This window comes from Anarhichas minor, unplaced genomic scaffold, assembly GCF_050575085.1.
Source record: "Anarhichas minor isolate MPS153535 unplaced genomic scaffold, ASM5057508v1 ptg000011l, whole genome shotgun sequence".
In the NCBI taxonomy this organism is placed as follows: domain Eukaryota; kingdom Metazoa; phylum Chordata; class Actinopteri; order Perciformes; family Anarhichadidae; genus Anarhichas; species Anarhichas minor.
The window spans coordinates 8,781,558-8,809,262 of NW_027466457.1; the positions used below are offsets into that span (position 1 = coordinate 8,781,558).

The window sequence follows — 27,705 nt, forward strand, 5'->3', positions numbered from 1 at the left end:
AAGTGGTGTTCATTTGGGAAGAATATCTTGCTGAACAAAACGTGTAAGTATCATAACCTTGTGTTTGCTACGGATCTTATTTTCTGCAATAATCACAAATCCAATCGAAAACCTCATTGGCTTTTTGTCGAGGGAACCAGTGCGACGCTAACTTCCGGGTTGATCTACAAAAATACGCCATCCCTGCAGACGTCTCTTTCTTACTAAATTTTGTCTATTTTGACGTTACTGACCTTTAACAAATACTACTGACGGTTTTACCTGAAACAGTGCAAGCATGATCTTCTAGCCCACGTGATGCAGTTTGGAAAAACAGGATAGACATGGATATAGATGTTGTTTAGCTGTCTTAAGGTATCAAAATGATGTCCTAATGTGGAGCCAACTTGCTTTTGTTTAGGACCTGGACTGAGTCAATCACAGTAATTTTGTAATATTGATCCGAGTTCAGTCCTGTTAATGAAGTTAAAACATGTTAAAACAAGTCAATGACATATTTTACAGACAGTATCCGTTTCCTTTCGCGTTACTGTTTAGGTTTACTGTTTTAAGCATTACTAAAGTTAAAATATCAATGTTAAAGTATAGAATAGTGAGGAGTGTTACATACAAAAGTATATATATATATATATATATATAAAATATTGGGTGTAAATGCATTAGTATGATGAATCCAGATAGAAACTCATTAACCCTCACTATCTTATATTGTTTTGTTCATGTTAAATCTCTATAAAAAAGGTTGATAGTATTCAGAGATAACTTCTTTTTAGGGCCTCAGTGAATGGAAATGTGGACTGTACGACAAAGGCTGCAAATCAAATGATACTAGTATTTTTTTTGTGTTTTTTTGGTGTTTGTAGTAAGTAAACAATACTCATTCAATAAATATTTCAAATATCCCATGAGAGGAAAGATCATCAGAAATGTTTTTCTTTACTGTAATAACGTCCCTCTTTGCTTCAAGTGCAGCACATCTGTGTTCATTTAATGAATAATCTTTGAGTCAAAATCAAGTTAGTTTACACGTGTTGGATTTATTCATAAGTTAGCAGAATGTAGTGACAGGCACTGTAAGAAACAAGGATTTCTCTGTACCACAGGCACAAACCAAACACGCCACCTCGGCATTAGAAGATAAGGCGTTGGGTTAAAGTGGAGTTTTCGACACATTGCTAGCTTCACGCTGTGCTTCAAACAAGGACACAGGCAACAAAGACCAAACTCTCCCGTCAGGGTGAATTAAATAATACAGGCTGAGCAAGTCAAATCTGACACAGCACGATCAAACAGCACATGGAGCACGATGATTTCTTTCAGAAAAATGAATACAAAATATTTTCTGTAAGAATATAAATCCAATAAATATGTTTTTAATACTGCATTGATACAAAAATATAATAATCAAAGACCACTAAAATACACCTCTCACCAAAACGGACTGAAACATGAGTGCATAGATAATCATATCACACAAATCAGGAGGAAGACCTGAAATGCTCCTCATCACAATGACAAATGGACAATATGAACATCACAGAGGGACATTGTTACTTAAGACAAAACGCTCTCATCATAGATGAAAGACAGATGTGGAACTGCTGCAGTCAGAGGTGAGCGTTAGCATGATGCCACCCTAAAGACAAAGAGAGATGTAAGACGAGCAGGTTCTCCTCGAAAAGTTTGTTTCCACACCAGAAATAATGAACAATTCATTTTAAAACATATCAATATTTTCACTGTGCTTCTCCCAAAAAAACCTAATAACTAACATCAACCAGTCCAATGCAAGAATACATGCCAGTCTCTCCATTTCAGTCAGTATTGATGAACTTGAAAATAACCCAAATTACCCTTTTGTGCTTCACTGTTATGATCGTTCTAGTCTAGAAAATGTGGTTGATTTGTAAAAAAATCCTGTAACAAATTAAAAAGCAGGACATGATGTCTCTCTCAGCACGCAGACCAGGGGCGCAAAAAATAATGGTGGAAATTCATGATTTTCACCTCATTCCAAGAATATCTTGCATACTAACAATGTTTGAACCCATTGAAGTTTTCAAGTGAAGCCCTGCCATCATTTTAAGACATTATTGTTGTTCTGAAACGTCAAACACCCACAGAAGGTTAAAAACACAATCGTTTGGCCCTGAGGTTTATTCCAGCCATGACATTCAAACAGTTGTGACCCTGTGAATTATTCCAGCAATTTAACTGTCAAAAAATAAATGATTCGAGGACAAAATAGTCTCGTGGGAGAGATAAACAAATAGTCAACACTGTAATATAAAGATGTTCTGCGCTACTGCTTTGTGTACCTTCTTCTTCTTCTTGTTCTTCAGTGGTTGAGGGTCAGGTGGTCACGTTGCTCAGTGGAGGAGTTGCAGTCGGAGGCTCAGTGCTCCTGTAAAGCTCTTTGACAGTGGTACATCAGGCAGTCGGGCAGGTCGGGGACCGGAGAGCGCAGCCACACGGACAGCGTTCCCGCATGCAGACGACAGTGCATCAGACACGGCTGATCTTGGAGGAGCCGGCACGCTACGATACCTTCCATACCTGTGGGGAGGAATAATAAAGGTTAATCACAAATACAATACAAAATACATGGGAAACGTAGGCTGCATTTAACACATATCGACCTATTGGTCAAATACTGTGCCACTGCACCTTTCACATAGGTGTGTATGTCCTGAAATAATAGTGACAAAACTAATGACTTTGAATCTTATAGAGCTCTAAAGCTCTGGAACAAGTGAGTAAATCAAACATGAGTGGAGATTGATTCTAAAAGACTGAGAATGGACTGGGGCTCCATATTTTCTTCAGCTTAATGCTGTATATACATTACATCTGATGCATCTGGTATAAGATGTAAGTTAGCATTAATAGCCAATTCATTAAAGCCACAGGACCAATTTATCGTTTTCTTTTCTCAAACCTTCAATCACAGCTCATGGTCTTCATCAGCTAGGTTAAAAGCTCTGGAAAATGCCAGTCAGTGGACTTTGTGTTTAGATTATTTTGTGAAACAAACATTTTTAAGGTGAAGAATGAGCTTTCATACTTTATATATATATCTGTATATCTATAAACATGAATATATATGTGTATATACGGCCATACGTCCACTGTGTTTTTTGTGCATCTGTCTATTTTCTTGTGAGACGGGAACATGTGCAAACAAACCTTCTGGGACATTAAAGACTATCTAACTTGTTACCACAATAAATAAATGTTTCAAATGTCTGTTCACCAATGATTTCCACGACATGGAGCTTAAGTTTCTTCTTCAGCACATTCAGAGTGTCCGCGAGAGGTTCTTGGCCATCACTTATCAGTGTCAGCTTCTGCTTTGTATCATGAGAGAAGTCCAGCCACATTGTCCCGTACTCCTCTGTGGACACGGTCAGAGGTCTGAAGGAAACATGGGAAATTACAGAAAGCAACTAATCTTCTCTGCAAGATCACACTTGAAAAAGAAGTAATGTTTCACCTGATGAAGCTGGTTAGAGGCAGTTTGTATGAGAACTGCACCGACTGAGGCGTCCCGACAGGAAACTGGTAAGACACCATCCCGACCACTTCAACATGGACTGAAGGCCTCTTCACACTCAGGGAATACTGACACACTGCTACGCTGTGGCTTCTCGCTTCCTGCACTGCACCGTCACACACACAGGATACCTGGAACAAGCATAACAACAAAATGCCATTTAATATGAAAAGTCCTACAAGGAGAGTATAAGACTTACATTAATAATGCTCTGCTCAATAGTAACTGTACCTCAAGTTCATCTGAGTCAAGCTCCAGTAGTATCTGCTGAATGTCAGAGTCAGAGGAGTTGTAAATGAAAACAACCAGCGCTAAAGAATCCTCTTTCTGCACATGACAGGCCGAGAGATCCAGGCTTTGGTTTGAACACAGAGGAGTGATTTCTGAGTGACAGAGTCCAGAGAACTCTGCAGGAAGATGAGTATTGAGACACAAGCCTTCAGGTCTGTCTGGGTCTTCATGTGGAGCCGGATCAGCAGCTACCACACCGTTACCCCCAACGAGAGAGGGGCTACTTTCCTTCATGTCACCGTCCGTTAACTCTACATCACAGGTGCCGTTTGCAGCAGCGGGGCCCTGAGAGAGTTGGGACGTCTGTTCGAGTGAAGAAACAGCCAGTTCTGAGGTGACGTTGGAGTCCAGGAGGTTGTTACACAGCAAGTTATTCGCTGTGCTCGGAGTAGAGACGAGGGAGTTGGATATTTGCTCGCTGGCACCCGAGGACGAGACCGGACTTTTTCCTTTTCTTCTGAATCGCTGGGTTGTCGGCTCAGATTTTCCCATCTGTTAAAAAGGAAAAGTTTTAGTTGTAACATATGCATGCACAGTGTATCATATTTGTTTTATCATTGTTATAACGTTCACTGTGACAATTTCAAAATGGCTTCAACATCACATCAGAATGGATGAGCTTCACAGAGCAACAGAATAATAGCTGCCAACTATTTTGATTAATAGTTTTTTTTCAACTTCTATACAATCAAACGCATTTATCACACTTCGCACCTTTACTTCAGACTGGGCATCCCCACCTCAAACTAAAAAAGAAGAATTAAAAAGCTCACCAGACACACAGAGCTTTGGGAGCCCAGGCCGACAAACAGCGAAGAGGCCAGCTGCTGTTTCTCTTGTTCGGGCTGCGGGGTCGGTGTCGTAGCGGGAGTCTGGCTGTGGGAACTGTCAGCCTCTCCCTGCTGGCTGGGTGACCGGAGGGGACTGGGAACCTCAACACGGGCGGACTCCTCCACAGGTTCCCTCTGCGACAGGTAGCCCTCCCTCCCCCACACCCTCTTCACACCGTCCAGCTTCAGAGTTGTAGAGCTGAAACAAAAAACAAAGTTCGAAGCCAGCCGTGCATTTGTGTGCGACCTATTTAAAATCAGACAGCATAAGTGTGCGTGTGTGTCCACGTACCCTCCTTTGTGAGAGAGGTCGGGGCTATCGCCTGACAGACCGGAGCTTACAGACAACAGTGTAGGAGACTGCCTGTCTGCGATGCTGCACGAGGACATGCTGATGGGCAGGGACAGGCCGTATGGCTCCAGGCTCAACGCTGAGGCAAAAAACACAGTCAGAACAAATCAAAACAAGACAGAGCATGTGCGGCCAAAATCGGCCAAAATCTAAACCTCAATCTTTTACCTTTTGACTGAGCTAGTTCCTCCTGTCGTTGATGGGGAGGCTTGTAAGGAGCAGCGCCAGCAGCCAACGCCTCCGACACAAATCCATCCAGAAACGACAGAGAGGAATCCACCTGGAAACCAACATCAATAACAACGGCTTTGATTAGGGCCGATATGATGATTCCCATTATTTCGATAAATACAGTAAATAGTATAATAATACTGTGTATCATGGAGGGCAAGTCGAGGCAGGTTTTGTTTTCCAACCGTCAGATAATAACCACTTACTCTGCCAGAGAGGAGGAACTACAAAGTCACATCTGCCGAGGTTCACAGAGCTAAATCATTTTATGGCTCTTTTCTTACACAAGTCTCAACAACAACGGACTTTCAAGGTCTCCAATATACCAGGTATCCATGAGTATTGACTGGTAACAACATCACATTGACAATTTACCGCACACTTAAACATAATTTTTGTAATTCTGCTGCGTACGCATGTTACCTCCAGGGGCTCCAGGCCGGCGTCTCGAGGTAGCACCCTGGCTCGTAGTTCACAGTCTTGGCTGAGGTGCTGCAGCTCCTGAGCCCTCTGTCTCAGTACTGTGTCCAGGGAGCTGCTGTATGTTTCACAAACCTCCTGGGCCACAGAAACACCTGCCCCGCCCTCACAGAGCTTGGTCATTGCCACGAGGACCCAGCTTTTGGTTTCACTGCTGGTGCTCTTCATGTCCAATAGTTTGGCCAGCAGCCTCAGGACTGTGGCCGCTTCAAGTTCCTCCCTCAGATAGGAGTATTCACCGAGGACCTGTGTACGGCAGAGAAAGGGCCAAACGTTTAGTGTGTTATTCGGTGTATGTCCTGCATAGTATCCGTATATAGTGTGTTGTCAGTTACATTTTGAAGCAATAGTGTTGAATGTTGAATTGAATGTTTTTAATCTGTAACGTGACTGTGTATTTTTGTGTCATTCCTGTAAAAATGAATTCACAAGTGTCCATTTTTAGGCCACCACGGTACCATATATACATATGTACTGTATGTATATATCAAATTGACATTAGGATCTTACTGGCCATGTTTAAACTCTTTTATCGTCTGGATGTCAAACTATGATGTTTTAAAATGACCCACCTGAGGAAATCAGCCCGGCTAATTCTTTATTATTTTTTAAAACACTTCCACTTTTAAACAGGTATTGTTTCTTTATGTGGTTTGCTCTATTTCCTGTAGTTATTCCTACCAATTTTCACTGAAATGAATTCTGTATTTCATCTCTTCTAAAATGTTACTGTTCTTTTTCTATGCCTGGAAATTGTAAAGCAGTTAGTAAAGAAAGCTTTAAACCAAACCTTGTTTTCGTTTCCCCTCTTCTGCTTCTTGTTCTCATTAGTATTACATAACAACTATACAAAGTGCTAATTGTGCATACAGCACCCACCCAGCTGATGACTTGGAGGAAGCGCTGAGGCAGTTTTCCAGGCTCTCCTTGCAGCAGAGAAACATATGAATCCACAGCAAACAGCCTCAACTTCCTGTCTTCCTCCACGCTGTCAAATCCTAGGCCATTAAAGAGACATTATAGCATTACACAATTAGGAATCAGCATCAGTAGTAAATAACTGAACTGAAATATTACAACACAGCAGAACAACAACTACAGTATAATATACAGTATATTGAGTGTGTGTGTGTGTTTCTCACCCTCAGACAGCAGCTTAAGGAAACTGTTTGGGATGTCAGGCTGCATCATGTCTCCACCCACTGAAAACACTGTGCTCATGGTCTCAATGAACCATTCATTGTCTGGTGCATATGTATAATAGTTCATAGGAAAACTAAATCAACACAATAAATAGGAACAAACACGGTATAAATAATACAACAGCATGGTTTTAAAGGACTGGATTTCTGTTTTTATAACTCATAACTAATTTAAATTAAATTTAAACACCACCAGTAGTTCTAGTATTGAGAAACAGAGACTGAATGCTGTTATGCTGTTATGGTGTTTTAAAAAAATGTGTCGCTAACCATGGTTTCTACCAGGATTACCAGGATCTCTGAAGGAAGCAGGAAGTTGTGTAAAACAAATCCCATTCAACTTCACAGAAAGTAAAGTTTGTGACCCTTTTAATTGTCAGAACCAATAGGCTTGCTTTTCAAGATTGTGAGCTTCCAGTTATGTAGAACACACTATATCTTGGTTATTGAAGGCCTGAACAATTGCATCTTTGATCTATGTTTAACTTGAAAAGCTGCCATAAACAGGTACCATATGTTTCAAGAAAGGTACTGCTTCACCACCACGATAAACTTATTCTACAATTTGCTTTTTGGATCAGAGACACAACTCCAGTAGGCATTGCAGGCTCTTATTTCAATATTTATAGCAGCTTAATTATATGACTCTTGCACATTTTTGTATGTGTTTTCTTATTTTCCATTTGCAGTGGGCCACCAGAAGTATATGAATATATATTTAAGGATATTTTTCTGCCAACTCTGCCACCTTGCCCACCAGGTCAATGGTAGTGTAGTCATCTTTATTGACTCGCAGAAACTCCAGCATCTTCTCGACGATGACCGTGACATTCTGTGCGTTAGTGATCCGAAAGAGCAACTCCAGTGTCTACGAGAAAAACAGAAAAAGTCCCATAATGCTACAAACCTCCAATTCTATGACACCAAAATCCAGAAACATCAGTATCTGCCTCACCTCACGCTTTATGATGAGGTCGGGGTGATCGAGACACTCTATGATGGTCATCTGATGCTGCAGGGCCAGTTTAGGATCCTGCTGGACCACATAGGTGAGGGCCTTCAAGCCTACAGTAACACCAAATAAAACAAATTACTACAGTCAATATCCGACGTCTTGATTGTCAGTGTAAAGAAATTACTGAAATAAAATGTTGTATTTGAATCTTACCGAGATATTTGAGATTAATCTTTGGAGACAGAACAAAGTTGCCGATGCACTTTGCAGCTTTTTCCAAAAGTTCAGATTTGGGATGAATTGTGTAAATGCATTTTACACACTCGTATAATATTGCTGGAAATAAAGACAGTGTTTGAATAGAATACTTAAAATGATTTTAGACAACCAACTTTGCAAAAAAAAACGATACTTTAAATTGGACGTACCATAGGTGATGTTATGATTTATCTCTGCTCTTCGTAAAGACTCATCGAGGACTTCATATATGATCTCACTTGAACTGTCAAACAAAGAACAGACTCACAAAATGTACTCACAGGGATTTGAGTACAAAGATTAATTGTTGAACAAAAATATTCACCTCTGATCATTTTTCCCAAGAAAAGCCAGTATTCTGAGAAGCTGAATCTGCAGCCATGGAGCCGGAACACTATGATAGTTAAAATCCATGGGCAGCTTTCCTCCCACCACTTGCTTCAGTATGGTGACAAAACTTGCTGTCAGGTCTTTATAACCTTCTGGATTCTCCTGTAACAAAAGAAAAAACATGTGATAAGACTGGATTCATCACAGTCGATGAAACCAGAAAGTCCAGAGTCCAGAAAAACAAATTACCTGGATCATCTGTAGGTAGATGTGTAGTGACGCTGCCATGACGCCAGGGTCTTTGTCACACAGAGCTTTACGAAACTTGTTGTGGATGTGTTGAACTTGATTTGGTGCTATTAGGTAGAACTTATACAGTGCCAGGACGGCTTTTCTTCGAATGATTTCTCTGCAAATATGTTCGAAAAAACGCTTATAAATCATAATATTTAAGCAGATTCTTTTCATCACTTGAATGCATATTGGTAGCTATTTAGACTTGAAATTCAAAGACTTTCTTACTTTGGGTGATTAAGTTTCTCCTCAACCAGAGGAAGGATTGCAGGAATCATATCTTTGGGGAACATCTGGCCGACAACAGTTAGAGCCATGCACACTTCAATAAGATTTGTGCTCTGCAGATCCTGAAAACACAAATTACATCAACATCCCTTTCTGCCAAGAAAAGCAGCCAGATGACAAATGCTGTAAAAAACACAAGACCCACCTTTAACACAGTGTTCACAAGGAGGAGAAGCAGCTCGTGACTTTCGTTCAGAAACAAAGACACGGCGAGATAACCTACAATTCAGAAACACAAACTCATCTTTTGCTCAACGAAGTTCAGGAAGATGCAGTGAGTTAAAGTTGCTTTTAAGCTTTAAACGCTCTAATCTACTAATCATGCCCTGGTGTTGATAATGACACAAAGTGAGTATTGAAGAGTCATGGAGTGAGGACTCTGAAGAACGAGTACGCTTTCCAGTTCATCACAAACAAACATACCGACTCTTTTCTCCAGAGCAGTGCCTTGTTGAGCCAGTTTGATGGCATGAATGTAGCTGAACGAAGCCTCATAACCGAGCATTTCACAGTAGATCGCTCTCACCATGAGCTCCTTCATCTGCCTCTGGATGAGATTATGACACAAGGAGGAAGTAAACACATCAATAATTGAAGGCATCACTGGACCTATTTGACTCCTCTGCTTTCTTAACAAACCAAACTGCAGAATCGGGAGAATCGTACCATGGAGGTGTTCGGGGAGGACACCTGCTCTTTGATAGACACTAGTTCACGTTGAACAAGTTTTTCCTCTTCCTGAAAAAGGAGAAGCACACTTAAGGATTTTAAGATCAAATACTGACAAAATGCCTGCTAACATAAGACACTACCACGCTCGGTTGGCTGTCAATGGTCATGTTAGGTTAAAAGAACATATTTCATCCCATTAATACATATCAGGATCTCACAGAGAAATGTGTCCAGGTAGTTATTTCAAGAAGGTGAGAGATGTTTATATTCATATTACCAGAGCCTGTGAAGCATATTTAAATCTTTATAGATTTAAGACGATAAAGTAAGGATTCTTCTCTTTATAATGTGCTGATGCTATGATTGGAATAAACTGCCTCCTTTTATTAAACAGGTGTCAAACCCTCCTAGCTTTAATACAAATGTTAAACAGTGGCTGATACACAGCGTGTGGATATATAATAATATATTGTTTTATGATTATCAATCTATTAATATTCATGCCTTGAAATAATGTTTATTATACTATTTATGATGTGCCTTTTGGATAACTGTTTGCTTCTTGAAAATAAATGAAAGCCTGTTTGTTGATATGATTTAATGTTCTAGTTTTCAGTTCCTGTTTTCTCATATTTCTTAGGTAAGACTCTTAAAGTGATATCATCTTGAGCTTGACAAAGGTTGTACAGTAAAAAAAAGTCAATAAACCAAACAAAAAAAACAATAATATACACCTAACATTACTCTTAGCCATTGCCTACAGTATACCATGCAGGTATACACTGAAAATCAAGTTGTAGAGACTTTATAGAAAGGCAATACATCACAGAGAATATCAGTAATATTTACCATTCAAACAATGTGTGATTGGTGCATTCACGTGTTTACGGGATATTACAACACTAAAGAGTGGGACTTGAGAATTAGCTGAAGGACAGCAGCAACATTTATCACAATGTCCATATTTTCCTTCCAAGCTTTACTTCTCTGCAACACAGTTTGTGAACGCAAAGCATATTGTCAGCTGACTCTTCGAATAACTGAGTTTATCACAAGCACATGAACGCACCAACAAGGACAGGTTTTAAAAATAGTCCCAGCTCTGTTTACGTCTAAATTAACTCGTAATGATAACAAAGCAGGAACGAGAAGGTACCTGTAAATCAGTCCAACACATAGCCGGTAATGCAGGGAAAACACGGCATATAGTAAGTGGGTTAAAACACGTAAACACACCTTTTTTTTGAGTTAGCATAGACAGTATAGCAAGCTAACGTTAGAGCACAATCACCCAAAGATGACTCGTCTTATTTCACCTAAGCTCCATTTTAAGGACGGACTCACATGTTTGGACGTTAACTCAGTGATCCCTCTGATGAGGTTTCCTAGTTTTGAGGTAGAGGACAGTTTTGTAGCTCCAGAGTGAGAGTCTAAAGACAGCAGGCTCGGCAGAGCTGTCAGGGTCTTCTCCACAACATCGCTCATTTTGGCAACGAAAAGCTGGGCTTGCCGGCTGTTTTTTTCCCTTTAAAAGTGCACTTATTGAATCATCTATCCATCCCAGTAACAGCCTCTTAAACAGAGCAAGTGAAGCTTAGTTGTTAAACGGTTAAAAAGATCACAAGAGGTAACATGCTAGCTTGCCAGTCGGCCATTGTTTTGAATCAGCGGACTGACCAATGACGTCACTTCCGCTTATAATTGGGAAACTTTATTAGAAACCGTAAACAATAACAGTGGCTGTTATTCTAGTCTAAATCTAAATGGCTCAGTACAACACAATACAATTATAAGATCAGGTAAAGAACAAAAAAGACAGTGCAAGGATATTCAAAACTCAGTTTATTATGTTAATACTTTGATAAACAGTCCCTTTAATAACTGTACACTAAACTACAATAAAATACTTACAGTAAATATTAAATTACAGCCATTGGACAACTGCATGAAAAGGAGTATATTCTAAGAATTTAAACATGTTTTTTTTTTTATTCATATGCATTAGTATTTTTATATCTAGTAAGGGACCACAGATTCAGATGCAGTGAGCACATAGAGCAGTAAGTGGCTTCCACAGCTGGAAACAGACGGATGAGAGGTAAACCATCTTTTCAAATCATTGGGAGGGAAAATCTACATCATATATTTTAGATTTACCTTTAAATATGTGCTTCTTTTTGCATTAGAATTATATTGGCAGGTGAGTTGCTGTCAAGGCTTGTTGGGTGCGCAGGATATGTAATTAAATCCATGTCTGTCTTATCTCATCCTCATAAACTACAAAGTTGTACTTTTGTTCATTAATATTTATGCCAATGCTCCATCATATGGCTTCAAACTATCTATTATTGATTAATTGTGAAGCTGAGACCTTCATAAAACTTTACTGCGTCCTCTGCAGAAGTATTTTGCTTCCTAGTATCCTATTTTCTTCTTCAGTCTGCACTTCCTCCATTATTTTTTGTGCAAAAAAAACAACAACAAATAAATGAACAAGTAATGTCCTTTATGTGGGCTCATACAACACATCACTTTATTGTGTCACTTCTATCCTAGACTGATGCTAGTCACTACCAATGTTTGTTCTGCAATATACATTTTACATCTTAAGTTGTAACCATAAGTACCTCTGTGCAATTTTCTTTCAACCATACTGTAATACAAGCGTGCCATTTGGTTTAATTACTCTCTGAAATATGTAAATCTACCGTGGCCATGAGACTGGAGTATATACAATGCTATTGATATGCCCTATGTACAACCAAAACTGAGTCTCTATCTCTGTGATTGTACTCTAGCAAACAGAAACGTTATGGTGCGTCTTCAGTAGGTCTGTCTACCATTTAATCCTCTGTGTCTTCATCATTAAGCCCAGACCTGGAAAAATATAACAGCAGACATTACAAGATATCAACAAAAAGGTCACTGCACATTTGAAAAGTCAAGAACAGACATCTCATACCCGAAGAGTGTGGTCCCAGGAACCTGAGCAGAAGGCGGTCCCATCTGGAGAAACACGCAGTGTACTGACACGGTTCTCATGTCCAAACAGAATAGAGACCCGTGTTCCTTTGAGAACATCCCAAACATTTATGGTGTAGTCGTTGTAGCCGCCAAACAGTAACCGTCCTGAAAGATTAAAAAAAAAAAAAAAACATAAATATTTTTATTTTAAGCCCTGATTGGTCATTAACTGCTGTTTGGTTGAATAACCAGATGGTGTATATTTCTTACCACTGAGAGAGAAATCAACACTGGAGACCCCAAAAATGATGCTCTCTTTGGAATAAATAGCCACTTCTCTGTCTGCTCTTAAGTCATACAGCCGGCACTGTAACAAAGGTCATTGTTTGAATGTTAAAGTTATTTTCAATATGTTTCCATTTGCACTTCGTGTGGTAAATATCTGATTACTTACTGTAGCGTCATCTGAGCCAGACGCAAATGCATCTCCACTGGGATAGTATCTATTAAAAAAGAAACAGACAAGTTAGGAACAAACAGCTCTCTTGTGTAGCCTTTGATTATATCTGACTTATAGCGACTCCCAGTGGTGGCATGAAGAAAGACACTGTGCAGTAGAATATCAGATTAACTTGAAAGATGTTACAAGACATAACATTTTTCACATAGAGGATTTAAAATATCAGCATGTTTCTCACTGATGGATGAATTAAAAATATAATTTCCACTTATCACTTAAAATGTACAATTGGCAGTAACTTACCGCACGCTATTTATGTCTGATTCGTGAGTTTCAAAGGACTGAATACACTGTCCTGAACGCATGTCCCACACATTGGCCTTCTTATCACAGCCCTGCAATAACACAGAATGATGCAGAATATGACCCAAATGTGTGAAGTAAACTAGTGAATTTAAATAACAATAAGCTGTGGTGAAAGGTGTCCTCACCCCTGAAACAAACGTGTTTCCAGTCTCAGAGGGGGCCAGGTCCAGACAGAGCACGTCTGCTGCGTGTCCATGGAAACTCTGCAACAGCTGCCCACTCTCAACATCCCATAATGCACATGTTCCATCCCCACTGGACGTCAGGATCTTTAACACAAGCAGACGATGAGGAGGAAGAATAGTGTCTGTTCTGAAGATCAGTAAAAGTCTATGTGGGCTAACGCACGGCTATAAATGGATTGTCTTTTCCGTGTGAAACATCATGTGACCAGGACATCAAGGAGCAACTGGCTGCTGTGAATTATTAACAAAGTGGGAGAGCTCCTTACATAGGAACATTGAAGGCAGTGATTTGTGATAAATAATGAGAGATAGTAATGAATAGAAAAAACAACCGTGTTTGCAGGAGCCTAGAGTGTAAAATTGGGGTAAACTTGCTTTCGGTGCATGTGTTTTTGTGTCTGGCCAATGATCTCACCTGCATATCTGAGTTGGTGAAGCTGCAGGCTGACAGGTAGTTTGTGTGCATGGCCACTGACTTCTTCTTGGCAGCCAAGTTCTCATTCTTGTCCAGAGAGAGAGGATACACCGAGCATTTATTATCCAGGCCCCTTGTGACAAGAAAATGACCAAAGTTTACAAAAACAGAACAGGAACCCCAAACAGATGACAAGCCACATTTGGATCCTCACGAACAGCAAGACACTCACCCACAAGCTACAGCACAGCCGGAGGGGGCGTAGGCGCAGGCCATCACCCAGGTGCAAGGCATTGTCACAGCGTGCTCCTAATACATATCAAAACGCAAAGCTGCATGAGCCGCATCAGGACACCGAGATGAATCAAATTCATTAGAATCAATTAATTAGAGCAGAACAGGAAGCGTTAGGCTGTTACACATCAGCGGTGTAACCATTTGTCCAAAGCAGAAACTTTATGAAGCCAAACTGGCATTTTAAATACATTTTAGATGATAGATGATGTTTCTATACAAAGGCTCCCTCTGCAATATTCACAATAATTTACAATTATTTCATTATTATAATATTATTATTCATAAAATACTTAAAATAAAATAGAATAGAATAGTACTTTATTCATCCCCAAGGGGAAATTTGTCTGTGGCAGCAGCAAATAGGGTTACACAATAAAATAAAAATATTAAGTGTGGAAAATGCACAATATATACAATGCAATAAAATAAAATAACCGAGCAGGACCTATTAGATTTAAGAAGATAAAGTAATAAAAATGCACAGTATATACACTAAGTAGAATCGTATTAAATTAACTAAGTAGGAAAAAATAAACAAAACAGTAGTGCACAAGATCACCAGCAGCAGCAACAACAGTGTAGCATTGTTATAGTCTTGTGTTTGATTTGGCCAGAGGTGATTTATTATAGAGTCTAATAGCAGATCGGTCCTTGTGACAGCGATCTGAGATGGAAAACCACTCTTTGGTTGAACTCGGTTGAACAAAAGTTATGTCCATAATCTCTGATGAGGGGTCAGAAGTAGCTATTAGTAGCCGATTGCTTCGTTATGAATGGTTACAACAACTGGTACAACTGGTTTAGACAATAGTTAAAGATGTCGAGAAGGTTGACTTGGTGTCAGGGAGCATAGCTGAAACACTGGTTTATAACAAGCTTACAGGAGGATGCAGTAATGGGTCAAATGTGAAAATGTTTTTAAAAATCTCAGCATTTTACAAAAAAATGGTTTCGCAATAAAAATAGATGCATGTTAGAAAAGAGAAAGTTACCTTGTTGGTGGTGAAAGCATCCCATACAATCACTTTTCCATCCTGCAAAGAGATCAGAACAAGTAGAATATAAAAACACATTTAGTGTAAATCATGCACTCATACACTGGGCTAAAAGCATTTAAGGCAGCAGGAGCGTAGAGTGTGTGACCTGAGAGGAGCTGACGATCCTCCTCTTGTCCTTACACCAGTCCATACACAGAACTTTGTTGCCATGTCCCTTCAGAGTTCTTCTGGTCTTCATGACAAACTGACCCAATCCATCCACCTTCTCTGCCACTTGATGTACTGTACACACACACACACGCACACACAGTACATACACTGGATTAATATTCCCATGAGCAATAAGGATTAAAGTGGGCCTACAACATATACAGGAATATTTTTTAATTAATCTTTTTTTTGTGTCATGTATTCTCATAAACAAACATGCATTACAAAGGTTGTTTCTAGGTTTCTTTTCCAACATCTGTGCCATATGTGATTGGACTAAACCACTACATAGAATAAAATTCAGATGGAAGCAGAGGGCTTTAAAAATGGGGAAGCAAACAAACACACTGCTGAAGTCGCCTGTTAAATATCTGGATCTAACGTCGAGCCAATCGGGTCAATCATCAGTTCGGACACACTCACGTCCCTGTAAAACGGGCACAATTTGTCCTCCCGCTAAAATACATTTGTCTCTCAACAGAGACATTTACTGTTATTTGTCTCGTCACAGTGTAAACGCAGCGGTGGCTCGAGGCCGCTCCATTTTCAGCAGCACTCACGCTCGACGTCGTGCAGCTTCGCTCTCTCCTCCTCCAGCTTCGTCTTCAGCGTCTCCGACTCCGTTTTGAGATGGGACAGAGTCTCATTCAGCTGTACCTCCTGTGTCGCCATTTCAGGGACTAGAGGGGATCTCATATATTTCCTTCGTGCAGGCAGCGATCGGCAGCGAAAAGGCTTGAAGCAGAGCTAACAGCTGATGCTGCTGTCATGACGTCACGGGGAGAAGATGCTCCTCCAGTTTTCAGATGGAGGAGGAGGAGGAGGAGGAGGTTCTTGCATCCTGCATCCCGGTGATGCTGCTGCATCCTCAGCAGCCTCACTACTCTACTGCTGAATAATGCATTTGAATACTGCCGACATGGAAAACACAACACTGCTGTATGCAAACTACCTGTAAGAGCCATTTTGTTATTGTTTTTGTAAACCTCCCACCACTTGGGGGCGTAGCGCCGCTGTCAATTAAGCAAGAGGTTAAAAATGATCAGGAGGGTTACTTGGTACAGGTGTGGCTGACTGGACGGAAGCAAACAGTTTGTAGACCGTGCAGTAATGAATACAGATGGATTATATGGTTTATTTTGTCTAGGATTTAGGAAATAGACTTGTGACAGAGAAAGTGCACTGTGCTCTGTTTGTTTTAGGAAACGCTGCGATTGTAAGTAATAAATTGTTTTTATTTTGGAAACATTTCGTCATTTTTTGCACGTGTCTAAACAAAGCAATCAGCAACCCTAGTGGCCTTTTTTTTTTACCGTAATGCAAAAACACGGCAGATAAATAAGGTGTTCGAACATATAAAACCAGTTATTTCAACAGAGTCTATTATTCAGTAAATATGTTTTCAAATCAAACAGCTGTTTTTAAACAAATATATTAATATCCTATATAATCTCCTGTTTTGAGCTAATGATTCAAAATACGTTTGAGTTTGATTGATTCCACTTTAATTTTGGATCACACTGATGACGCTGAGGTAATGTAATTAGTTGATGGGTATTTAATTGGCAGCATTCAGACCTTGATGTTGGGAAATGAAATGTTTTGGTCTGCAGTCTTCAGATGGATTGTTTTGTTGTGACCAGCAGCCCAAAACGAACTGCTATTTAGTTTTTAATGACAAAGCAGAGAAAAGCAGCAAATCCTCACACTGGAGCTTAAACCAGAGAACGGATGAAGTATTTGATCGTAAAATTAAGCTATTAATCAATAACAAAAAAAAGTTACTCATGATAATGTTCTGTGGATTGACTAATCAATTCATTTGCAAAATATGAAAATACAAATTCTTTCCTTTTGGAGTGGGTGCGTTGGGGGTAAATGACCTCTGTAATTCAAAAATCTTGGCCTTAGCCTTCCATTTTAAATATATTGTGTTTATTGTTTAATTAAAGTGTTCACATGTGTACATATACAGTAAATTGCAGTCATAAGTCGCCGGACTATGAATCAGTCATGAAGAGTGAGAGGTTGAAGGCTGGCTGTGTCAGATCCTGGTTAGGAAGCCCAGGTGAAGGCTGCTCGGGACCTGCAGCAGCTCCAGAGCCTGCGAGGACGGGCAGAAAGGGAACGTGACCTGGAAACGATAGTCTGAGTCCAGCATCAGCTGTGAGCTGGACCCGTCACGATCTTGTAGTAATGACTGCAACAAGGAGAAACTTGGCATATTTAGTCAAGTGCAAGTACATTTGGCAGGTGATTTCATGACTTTAAATTAGAAAAGTGTGTTACATTCAAATTAGAAAAACAAACAATCAAGTTCACCTGAACTTTGCGAACAAATGACGACGTCACCCTTTTCTCAAAATCATCAATGGGAGTGTAGGAGTTCAAAATCTTGACAATCTGCAAGTTTTGTTTCAGTGTTAAGCTGGATTGTTCCAATATTAAAAATACAGCATGTGTGGCATGCATCAAGTACCTGAACGGGGTTGAGCTCAGTGCATTTCTCCGTGATCTCCTTGGCGTCGTCGTCAGTGGACTTGTTGACTTGCAGTAGCCAGGCGGCCTGAGACAACGGCCTCAGAGTATTTATAGCATTAGAGCTTTGCAGTTCCTTCTCCTTCAGCCATTCCTCCAGGTAACTGATGTTACACCTAAACAAACAAAAGCTATGAACTCATTTTTGTCTGCGTAAAGAAATCGTCTTTATTCTCATTAAACCAACCACAGACCTGATCTGCATTCCCTTTCTGCAGGAACACATATCTTTGCGGAGCATGATGTTGTTGAGGGTGGTCGCGCCAACTAGGAAGAACATTTGCTTGACTGCCTGGTTGATGAGTCCGTGCTCCATGCCATGCTGGCTCATGGTGGAGTGGAAGACACTGAGCTGCTGAACGATGGAGGAGATGGTGTGTGTCTCTGAGTCCTCGTAGATGCTGTTGGAGCGCTTCCTGAAGCCCGTCGGCTTCATGCTAGAAATCCCCTGTAAGCTCTCGTGCTCCAACAAACCTGGCACTGTCGGGCGAGAAAGCCAAGCAGCAGAGTTAAGGTGGCTTATAAAGGATGAGCACTATCAAAATCTGCATGTGATAATGATGATGATAAAATACCAATTGCAGGAGATAGGGTCTTTTCCATGACGGAGACAAACTGATGGTAGATTTGAATGGCCAGGTCGCTGAGAATCTGTCTGTGTTCAGACAAATCAAAATTCTGCAGGCAGTTCTTTTTCTGTCGAGGAGTATTTTGTTTCAGGAACTCCTTTTGTAACAGAACGCAACAAAGAGACAAGAGAATGTCAAAATATGCCTGTTATGTATATGATATTTTCAACAAAAACAATAATAGTGCCACCAGGGTAAATGCAGTAAATACAGACCTCCTCCCCGCTGTACTGTTTCAGACAGTTGAGCAGCTGATACGTGTTGGAGAGCCAGAATGACAGCAACTCAAAGTCTTTGTGGTGACTCTGAAAAAAGAAAGTCATCTTGCTTTCATTTCTTTTCAGCAACCAAATGGTTGTAATTCTAATTCTTCATTGATGTGACATTTAATATCAAAAAGTAAGATAATGAAAGTAAACTACACTGCTGCCAACATTCAGGCTACCTAATCTGAAATATGGACATGAGTAATAGCTTTTGGAATTTTACTATTACTTATATCATGATACTATTATTTATTTAGCAAATCAGTTGAGATAAAGGCTACTAGAATGATAATCAACCTCACCATGGTGACCTTTTTGACAGCACCGATGATCGCAGTCATAAGAGACTTGAGTTTGACTTCATCGTTCAAGTAGTCAGCATGGCGGATGCACATGAACAGGATGTAAGATGGCAGACCGGGGATCACATTGACCACCACACCTTTGGGCTTTAGGTCTGTGAGTACAATATAGCAAGTTTAATTACAATTTATTCCTGCTCAAAATCCAGAGGACCGCAGATGCTTCCTCTAGCATACACACAAAGTCACAAAATGAATGAAGAAGAATACCCAGAATGATGTTTTGAACAAGCCTGGATTCATCTTCTCTCGTGTACTCCAACATGCCAAGGTAATCTTTGGGAATGGCAGATGCAGGCGTTTGCTTGGCTGTGTGAGAGACACGTTAAAGTGATGAACACAGAACAGGTGGATTCATCTTATATTGTGTGTGTACAAACCACAGCACTATACCTTTCTGGGATGTTTCGAGGCTCTTTATGTGATTCTGGAGTTTCTTTATTATTCTGTCTTTCTGGTCGAGCTGCTCTTCAAAGTCCTGAAAGAAAAGCACAATTTGTTTCTGTCTTTCACAGACAAGACGTATATGCACACAATCGTACTGTAACCCTCTATATCTCCACACACACACACACACACACACACACACACACACACACCATATTCTCAGCAGTTAACCGTGAAGTCTCCTGTCTCAGTTTGTTCTTAGCTTCGCTCTCCATCAGCATCTGTCTCTTCAAATGATCATTCTCGTCTTCCAGCTCCTCAACTCTGCCCTGAAGCTCCCCCTTCAACTCGTCCAGCTCTTCAGCTTTTTCCTCAAAGTGCCTTAAAAGCAACAAAAATCAGGCCGACTCAGAAATGACCATCACTTCATTAATCAAGAAACAGACTCCAGTCCGGGTGTTTTACCTGCGTTGGGAGCTCTCTTCTTTAATCTTCTTTTGAAGAATGTTTGTGACCTCCTCAGTTTTTTCTTTTGGATGACACGAACAAACAAAAAACAACAACAAAGTAACAGGTCAGATTCTAATCTGCAAAAGAGCTTCATGGTGAAATAGTTGAGGAAAAACAGACTAACCTGCTAGTTCTCTGCCCTGCACCTCGACTTGGGCCTCCAATTCTTGTTTTTGTCTCTGCAGCTCTGAAGCCTGCATCTTGAGCTCCGGTATAACCTGTGGATCACATGAAATAAGACAAATGACGGAAGGTTCTGCACCTCATCGATCCAAAGGAATGAAATATGGGACCAAGAATGCAATAACGTACCGAGTTCTCGCTGCTGAGCCTGGACACTTCTTGGCGAATATTCTCGTTGAGATTACTTTTCTCGTGGAACAGGTTTTGCAACTTGCTGTTCTCATTTTGAAGGTGGTCCGCCTTCAAGTTCAAGCCCTCCACTTGTGTCTCGTAGCTTTCCCTCTGCTCCTTCTGGCGGTTTTCTACTATTCTGCCGTCAAAGGTGGAACCGTGTTAAACAGGATCAAGAGTAAACGACTTAATAACAATGGCATTAAGTGAAGGGAGTGTTATGGTTGTCAGTAGAAATAGACACCTGGTCGCTTTCTGTAGGCCATCAAAGGCTGCCAGCAAATCTTCAACTTCATAAATCTTCTCCGAGTCGTCTGGAGTTTGCCTTCAGAGAAACAATGTGTGAGATTAAATGACTAAATGAGATATGGAACAACAATGTGAGAGAAACGCTTAACATATTTGAGTTACCCCAAAAGAACCTCCTCCTCAACAACACCACCAAGAAGTTGTCTCGTAATATCTTTCATTTTAGCTGCAGAAAGATATTCAGGTATCGTCAGCACAATATTGTCTTTATTTATCTATAACGTATCATTTTCATAACTGAAGGTATAAGTAAAAGCGTGTACCTCTCGCTTGTTCTGACTGTTGCTTCATCTTTCGGTCCATGTTATTCCTCTGGTTTTGCATGTTGTTGAGATCTCTGCGGAGCTCGGGAATAACCTTGACGTGTTTGGTGAGCTGGATGACCTGTTCCTGGAGGTCAGAGTTCACCTGGCCCTCCTTCTCGATCTTCCTCTGCAGACTGGCTCTCTCTTCTTTCAATCTCTTAATCTCCTCTTTCAGAGTTTCCACCTCCTTCTCATGGTCCTGTCTCTGGATCGCAGTGTTGTTCTCTGCAATTCTGCCAAAAAGCATCTCATCAACTGACTGAATAAACAAGTCAAAATTTGCTTTTGCTAAACAAATATTTGCTCCATGCTCTAAAGGAAGTAGACTGTATATTTCCATTACTTACTTTCTAAACCTTGTTTCATACTCTTTGTCTTCCAGGAGGTTCCTCTTTATTTGATCAAAGCTCTCTGTAAGAGTGTAAAACCGGTCACAAATTTGGTGCAAATTCCAATAAGAGTAGCATACACAGAAATCCTGCCTCCTATTACCTTTGGCCTCTTTGGTGGAAGCTTCAAACCTGTTCCCCAAGTTCTGCTTTTCAAGGTTTAGTGCATCTATTTCCTTCCGAAGCTGTGCAGTTGTCTGGAGCAAGAATAAAATTGTGTTTTTTAAAGGGCTCATACAGTCTGCTTCATAAGCAAACAGAAGACACAAACAATCTGTAACAACTGATTTTTAGCATTAACTTCAAGACTGACCAGACTTGCATCTTCTTTTGCTTTCTTCTCTCTGGCCTCCACAGACGCCTTCTGGCTGGTGGATTTTTCCAGCTGTGCCTCCAGACCCTGAAGCCTGCCCACGGTGTGAGAGTGGGAGTTGGCCAAGCCTGACAGTCTTTCCATCAATCCACGGTTCTCTTTGTTCTGTAGGGATACAGGGATTTAGTGACGTCCTCTACATAAAAGCCACAGCTGAAGTAACCTTCAATGCATATTTACCTGCTCTTCAACCTTCTTTCTGAGCTTCTGAACCCGGAAGGAGAGCTGAACATTGAGCACCAGCCGACGCACGGTTTGAAAACGCCGCCGTGCCAGCCATGCTCTGGCATACTTCTGTAGAATGACGGCTTTCTGCTCCTCCACCATCTGAGAATGAATTAATAAAGAAACAGCAGAGCATGAATAACATGTGGTTACAACTTGTAATTTCATCATACTAAATGATACAAATGACTAATTAATCAACTTCACAGACCTTCTTGTACCGTTTACGGGCAATCCAACCTCGCGTGAAGGCCTGGATGGTGATGGAAGCCAGGCGGACTACCTGGAAGATCTGTGTCATGCGGTAACCTCTCCAGTATCTCTGGATCACCAGTGCTGCCCAGCCCTGCTTCAGTGCTGCAGCAGTCACTGTTTTACTGCAGAACAAGAGGGAGCGCACATGTCAGAACCCTGGCAGATACAACAGAGGACAACAAAACTGCAAGTGAATGCCTCTAACCGGATTGTCCTCTTTCCACGGATGTACTGTTGGAGGATGATGGCTGCCTCTCTCATGCGCAGGTACTTCCTCCTCTGGCTCCACCCGCGGACGTGCTTCTGGATGGTCACGCAGGCTCCTCTCAGGCGGTCCAGACGCAGCTTCTCGAGATAAGCTACCTGACCAGCTCGGAAGAAGATCTTTGTCCGACCAAACTTGTACTGATTGGGGTCCTGAAGATCAAGCCATGAGGCGGAAGTTATGCACAAATAATGCATGACAATGATGTATCAAAAGGCAATTAAAGAGGCGGCTAACCTGAATCAACCTCTGCAACACGTTCTTGCAGGTCTGTTTCTTGTCATTGAGGTCCGCCTCCTGATGTGACATCAGGATACTGTATCGGCCATAAAACTCATTGTATGTCCACCTGTTAACAAAAAACATGTGAACCAGTACAACATGAGCATATGGAGATTTTTTTGGGGGCTTATATAGACGGTGTAATAGAGAATCACCTGGACGGATAGCTCTGTGCACTGATACGAATAGTTTCAAGGACTCCACACGCTCGCAACTGCTGCACCACCCTCCTGGAGTCATACCTAAAAACAAACAAGGAAACACTCGCTTAAACCACAGACACAAACATGCACAAATGATGGAGGCCAATACAGATTGATTCCTGTCACAGTTTCACCAGCACTCACTCAAACGGGAGCTTTTCATCATTGGGCTTGATGCAGCGCACATAGTGAGGGGTGGTAGCATTCAGTGTTTCCATCAGTAAAGAAAGGGAGCTGCAGAACTAAAGTCAACCACAAAGTTAATGAGAAAGGATAAAAATACAACAAAAATACAACTCTGTTGTATTCTATATTCATTGGTAAATACAACATATTGTGGAAACTGGGAGTTTAATCTCCAGTGAGCAGCGACAGTAAGCAAACATGTTCACCTTATCTCCCACTGAGGTTCTCAACTGTTTATTGGTTGGTTTCAGTACAGGTCTGGCAGGTCTCACTTTGACACCTTTACTGGTCACAGAGCTTTGCTTCTCCTCTCGGAAAAAGTTGGCCAGAAAAGGAAACTGACAACAATTGCAAGTAGGAGAAATGTGTTAAATTAGAAAAAAACAAAGCTGCATGGATTGGCTTTAATGATGCAGACACTTTGATTTGTTAACTTTGTTATTTTTAACCAATATGATTTATTGAAAAAAATAAGTCAAAATAAAACAGGGCCTTTGATTACCTTACTGACTCTGATAATGTCAACCAATTCTTCATATAGAGCGTCTCTGTTCTTTTCAAGAAAACCCGTACATTGATATTCCACCTGTTAATGGAAAAAGACTCATAGTTTAAAACAGGTATCTGTCAGGAATCCAAAAGCATTAATCGTGAATAATAGTATGAGTAACATTTGTGTGACATTATGCAGGAAATGGGTTTCTAAAGGTCACCAGACTGCACCTTGTCTGCAAAGTGTTGAATAACAAATGCCTCATTTGATAACCTCGGCTTCTCAAACAGAGGATTGTCATCGAGGTAGTTGAACAGCTTTTGCAGCCAGCTTTGATCAGTTCCCTGAGGAAACTGTAAAGTAAAAAGACATATATGTATCGGAGGCACAGCAAAAGTGGACATTTCTCACTGTAAAAATCCACAACGCATCCATTCAATTACCAAACATTCTTCATCAAGCAAGTCCAGGATCCCCATCTTTGCTTCAATCAGGTCAATGACCGGCTGGTTGTCATAGAAATCTATCAACGTCCATGGTATGTCCTCTCTCATGTACTCCTCTTGCTCCAGCTTGAACACGTGCTGATTGAAAATAAGACAACAGAATAACCCCCTGGGCTGACAAAGGTTTGTATGCAGTGTTTTACAATGATTTAGGAATATGGTGAAGCATACCAAGTTAAACTGCTGTTGAAGCTTCTCATTTGCATAGTTGATACAAAACTGTTCAAAGCTGTTGATGTCAAACGTTTCAAAGCTGAGGACAAAGGAAACAAGGATCACATCACAGATGGCCTCATTAGAGACCAGAAACATCAAGCAGCTGAAACAAATCATTGCTGTATCTGCAATACCCATAGATGTCCAGCACACCAATGAAAGCGTGCTGCTGTCCTGGAACCTGCAGTGCAGTATTTATCCTCTTAATAATGCAGTCAAACAGATGGGCATAGATCTGCTTGGCTAGGGCATCTCTGGCATTTACAGCCCGCTCCTCGGGCACCGGCTTCACAACCGTCTCAGCCACCAGAACGATCCTCCGGTGGCACAGCCAACGCGCCAACTCTTCTGCACTCACACTCAGCAACTCACAGAGGACCGCCAGGTGTGGGTCACCGGGCTGGAAGATATGCAAATCAAGTTGTGTGTTGAACCAGGTTAATGTTTCAAGATCTAACCGAGCGGACAAAAAGCCATTTAGGCTGGGAGAGGTGAGACTCACAGGAACTGATGATTTCCCATCTCCAGAGTTTCTGATTTTGACATTTCCCAAATGCAAAATGGCAGCCAAAACTTTGAACACATCTGACTGAAAGTCCTCCTTCAACCCTGGAGAGGAAGAGAGAGGACGGTAACGTAAACGTCACACTAAAAGCAAGTTACAGTCTGACAGATGAGGTGGTTTTATTTTTTTTACCCAATAGCGAGAAGGTCTTTCGAGTCTCCTCCATGTCTTTCTTGTCGTCTACACCTTCAATGCTGATATCACTGCCCATGCAGGTGTACCGGAACTTATCTGCACTCACTACAGATGACAGGAATATAGAACCAGGCAGTATTACAATACAATAACAAACATATGAATGATTGCAAGACTTAGATGTGTGTTCTAAGTGAATCAGATGAAGAACAGGCGCTGCTCCGTCTCAAACCTGCTCAATAAACCCTCAGTAGAAACACTCACACAGTCTTAGATTCTTGAACTCTGGCAGGTGAGCGCAGGAACACATCTGGTAGAATATGTGATAGTTTCGCTCATTGTCTGCCTGAATAAAACAAGGGTATCATTGTTATGTATCAGATATTAAAAGAAAGAAAGAACACAACACCTTCATCTCATACACTACCTGAAAGACGACTCTAGATTTCTCTAAGAGATAGGTCCTCATGTTCGCTCCGATGATCCGGTACCTCCTGTCAAAGCTGATCTCTGTGTATTTCCCGAAACGGCTGCTGTTGTCGTTCCTGGTGGTCTTTGCGTTTCCTATTGCCTGAGAGAAAATCCCCTCAGTTCATCAGATCTCTTTTTAAGTTATCATACAGATATAAGTTGTCTTAATTAATGCACTGCATGCTTTATATTGGTTTAATGTTGTCACAGTACTGAAACATTGACCATTTTGTCAGTTTAGTGGAGAGAGCGGCGATGTGTTGCCCTGTGAGTACAGAGCTCCTGGTCCAGTCAAATCATACCTCTGTTATCGGGTTGGATGCCAGGACTTTGTCTTCAACGTGAGTCTTACTTCCAGATTTGCTCACAACAGCAAAGTACCTCATGGCGTATCGAGCAGACACTGTTTTCCCAGCTCCAGATTCCCCACTGACGATGATAGACTGGTTCTTGTGGTTTCTGAGAGAAAGTGTACAGTTATAAGTTGACTGTATATTGTACTTTATGTGATAATTTTGTCTTTTACTTACCTGGCCATCTGTTTGTAAGCCTCCTCTGCTACTGCAAATATATGAGGGTCCATGTCTCCCATGTTCTGGCCTGAGTAGGCATGAATGATTGCATCTCCATAGACGTGAACCTGTTTGTATGGATTTACAGCCACCAGTATAATACCTGCAAATTGAGGAAACAGCACAGGCTGAGACAAGAGCACCAACAAACTACAATTCAGAGGTAAGATAGGCTACAGTTTGACAGTCAATGGTTTTGTTTCAACAGTACCACAGTAGGTGTAGATGATTCTGGACTCCACAAATCGCACTTTAAGATTATGCAGGACTGCAGGTTCGTGCAGGTAGCTGAGAGCGGTGAGGTCGTTCTCCCCCACCAAGATGTCCGGGTTGCGAAGTGGAGGGAGTTGTGGTTTTGACGGGTCAACAGGGAGGTGGTGCTCCTGTACAGTGACAGGTTGTGTAAAAGAGACAGTCAGCTGTTACTTCTCAAGATCATAAATCCATTGCAGCTGCATGTGAAGGTTTTATTATTTCACGTTTTACTCACAGTGCCATCTTCAAGAAGCAATTCAAGAACATTCTCCCCCAAATTAAAGTCTCTCATAATCTCGGCTGATTTCCACACATGTTCTGCATCTGGTATCCACACTCTGTTGTACTAAAGGGAGAAGATTTCAGTGGTGTCAACATAACCATTTAACAATTTATCTATAGCCTAGTTCAAACATACAACACTGTAAATGTAACACAATTCCCTGTGTGAACATCTACTTAATAAACCATGATTTAATTATAGTTTATTAATTAAACTATAATTAATATCCTATTCAACAGCAAGTCGTTACAGTTCATATTTATATTAAGTCATAAAGATTAACATTTAAAAAGATGAGTAAGAGTAAACAGTTGAGCATTTAGACTAGAAGTCCAGCCTCCTCTACATCTCTACAAATTGACTGAGCCTTGAGAAAGTTTCCATATGTTTCAGTAAAACAACATAAAGGTTTATCTCTATTGAAATAAAAAACATGTCGCTTTTCTCTTACCTCGGTGTACAGTTCCAATAACGCCATGTTTATGCATTATTGTTTTCTCTTGTTAGTATTTTCAGCTTTTGTATCACTGTACTTTTCAGGTTACCAACGAGTTTCTTCCTTCCCCTCAACTATGCCAGTATCACCAGCATCAAGACAGACACAATCACATCGCTTTACCGGTTGTAATTTTCAAAATAATACTCACTGAATTAATTAAAAATCTCTGAAGTTGAAAAAAACGAACCATTGTATGAATTAGTTGTTGAAATGTTCACTCAAGGGTCAGTCTTACAGGTTA

At 40.8% G+C, this 27,705-nt stretch overlaps 3 protein-coding genes and 1 long non-coding RNA gene across 5 annotated transcripts; 1 reads left to right on the top strand and 3 right to left on the bottom strand.

Annotated features, from left to right (window-relative positions):
* Nucleotides 1-1,017: 1,017 nt before the first annotated feature.
* Nucleotides 1,018-11,417, bottom strand: ap4e1 (adaptor related protein complex 4 subunit epsilon 1). 2 transcript variants are annotated; one of them, XR_012953379.1, is made up of 22 exons: nt 11,081-11,417; nt 9,731-9,802; nt 9,488-9,611; nt 9,210-9,283; nt 9,005-9,126; nt 8,732-8,891; nt 8,478-8,644; nt 8,323-8,396; nt 8,108-8,230; nt 7,895-8,004; nt 7,664-7,807; nt 6,880-6,988; nt 6,617-6,735; nt 5,681-5,983; nt 5,195-5,306; nt 4,967-5,105; nt 4,618-4,873; nt 3,785-4,336; nt 3,494-3,684; nt 3,254-3,414; nt 2,319-2,556; nt 1,018-1,636 (listed from the first exon to the last, which is right to left on the bottom strand). XR_012953379.1 is itself a non-coding variant. In XM_076089246.1 (21 exons), the coding sequence occupies exons 1-21, from the start codon at nt 11,219-11,221 to the stop codon at nt 2,396-2,398; spliced, it is 3,414 nt and encodes a 1,137-aa protein (XP_075945361.1). In that variant the 5' UTR covers nt 11,222-11,417; the 3' UTR covers nt 1,018-2,395. The 2 variants fall into 2 exon arrangements, 1 of the variants encoding a protein (XP_075945361.1); XM_076089246.1 differs by having other exon boundaries at nt 1,018-2,556.
* On the top strand, nt 10,828-13,237 carry LOC142947580 (uncharacterized). Its single transcript, XR_012953380.1, has 2 exons — nt 10,828-11,834; nt 12,612-13,237. It is a non-coding gene; the product is annotated as an uncharacterized LOC142947580 (long non-coding RNA).
* gnb5a (guanine nucleotide binding protein (G protein), beta 5a) lies at nt 12,013-16,327 on the bottom strand. The gene is made up of 11 exons (XM_076089247.1): nt 16,192-16,327; nt 15,567-15,703; nt 15,416-15,457; nt 14,359-14,435; nt 14,127-14,259; nt 13,652-13,795; nt 13,464-13,555; nt 13,155-13,203; nt 12,971-13,067; nt 12,699-12,865; nt 12,013-12,613 (listed from the first exon to the last, which is right to left on the bottom strand). Exons 1-11 carry the CDS (start codon nt 16,325-16,327, stop codon nt 12,602-12,604), a joined length of 1,086 nt encoding a protein of 361 aa, XP_075945362.1. The 3' UTR covers nt 12,013-12,601.
* Nucleotides 16,328-17,675: 1,348 nt separating this feature from the next.
* myo5c (myosin VC) lies at nt 17,676-27,443 on the bottom strand. Its single transcript, XM_076089932.1, has 40 exons — nt 27,417-27,443; nt 26,918-27,028; nt 26,639-26,810; nt 26,386-26,530; nt 26,158-26,314; nt 25,812-25,955; nt 25,649-25,730; nt 25,382-25,489; nt 25,187-25,293; nt 24,819-25,084; nt 24,640-24,721; nt 24,406-24,546; nt 24,193-24,315; nt 23,972-24,055; nt 23,676-23,807; nt 23,428-23,525; nt 23,236-23,322; nt 23,036-23,147; nt 22,739-22,950; nt 22,490-22,655; nt 22,234-22,380; nt 21,994-22,158; nt 21,784-21,877; nt 21,639-21,702; nt 21,250-21,524; nt 21,089-21,152; nt 20,922-21,002; nt 20,636-20,816; nt 20,448-20,541; nt 20,279-20,342; nt 20,026-20,194; nt 19,820-19,904; nt 19,637-19,735; nt 19,367-19,521; nt 19,014-19,103; nt 18,745-18,895; nt 18,364-18,649; nt 18,111-18,285; nt 17,954-18,034; nt 17,676-17,831 (listed from the first exon to the last, which is right to left on the bottom strand). The coding sequence occupies exons 1-40, from the start codon at nt 27,441-27,443 to the stop codon at nt 17,676-17,678; spliced, it is 5,232 nt and encodes a 1,743-aa protein (XP_075946047.1).
* Between the last annotated feature and the right edge of the window lie 262 nt (nt 27,444-27,705).

Bases quoted from the DNA above. Each gene is read 5' to 3' on its own strand.
- ap4e1 (XM_076089246.1), bottom strand. From the start codon at position 11,221: ATGAGCGATGTTGTGGAGAAGACCCTGACAGCTCTGCCGAGCCTGCTG. The intron at 8,397-8,477 runs GTGAATATTTTT...TTTGTTTGACAG, and splicing joins CTTGGGAAAAATGATCAGAG to TTCAAGTGAGATCATATATG. The intron at 5,307-5,680 runs GTAACATGCGTA...GTTGGTTTCCAG, and splicing joins CCGGCCTGGAGCCCCTGGAG to GTGGATTCCTCTCTGTCGTT.
- gnb5a (XM_076089247.1), bottom strand. From the start codon at position 16,327: ATGAGATCCCCTCTAGTCCCTGAAATGGCGACACAGGAGGTACAGCTG. The intron at 15,704-16,191 runs GTGAGTGCTGCT...GTGTGTGTACAG, and splicing joins GAAGCTGCACGACGTCGAGC to TACATCAAGTGGCAGAGAAG. The intron at 13,068-13,154 runs GTAAGTAATCAG...CCTTTGTTACAG, and splicing joins CTGGCTCAGATGACGCTACA to TGCCGGCTGTATGACTTAAG.
- myo5c (XM_076089932.1), bottom strand. From the start codon at position 27,443: ATGGCGTTATTGGAACTGTACACCGAG. The intron at 21,878-21,993 runs GTCAGTCTTGAA...TTCTTGCTCCAG, and splicing joins CAAAAGAAGATGCAAGTCTG to ACAACTGCACAGCTTCGGAA. The intron at 19,104-19,366 runs GTGAGGTTGATT...TTCTTTTTTCAG, and splicing joins CTGTCAAAAAGGTCACCATG to AGTCACCACAAAGACTTTGA.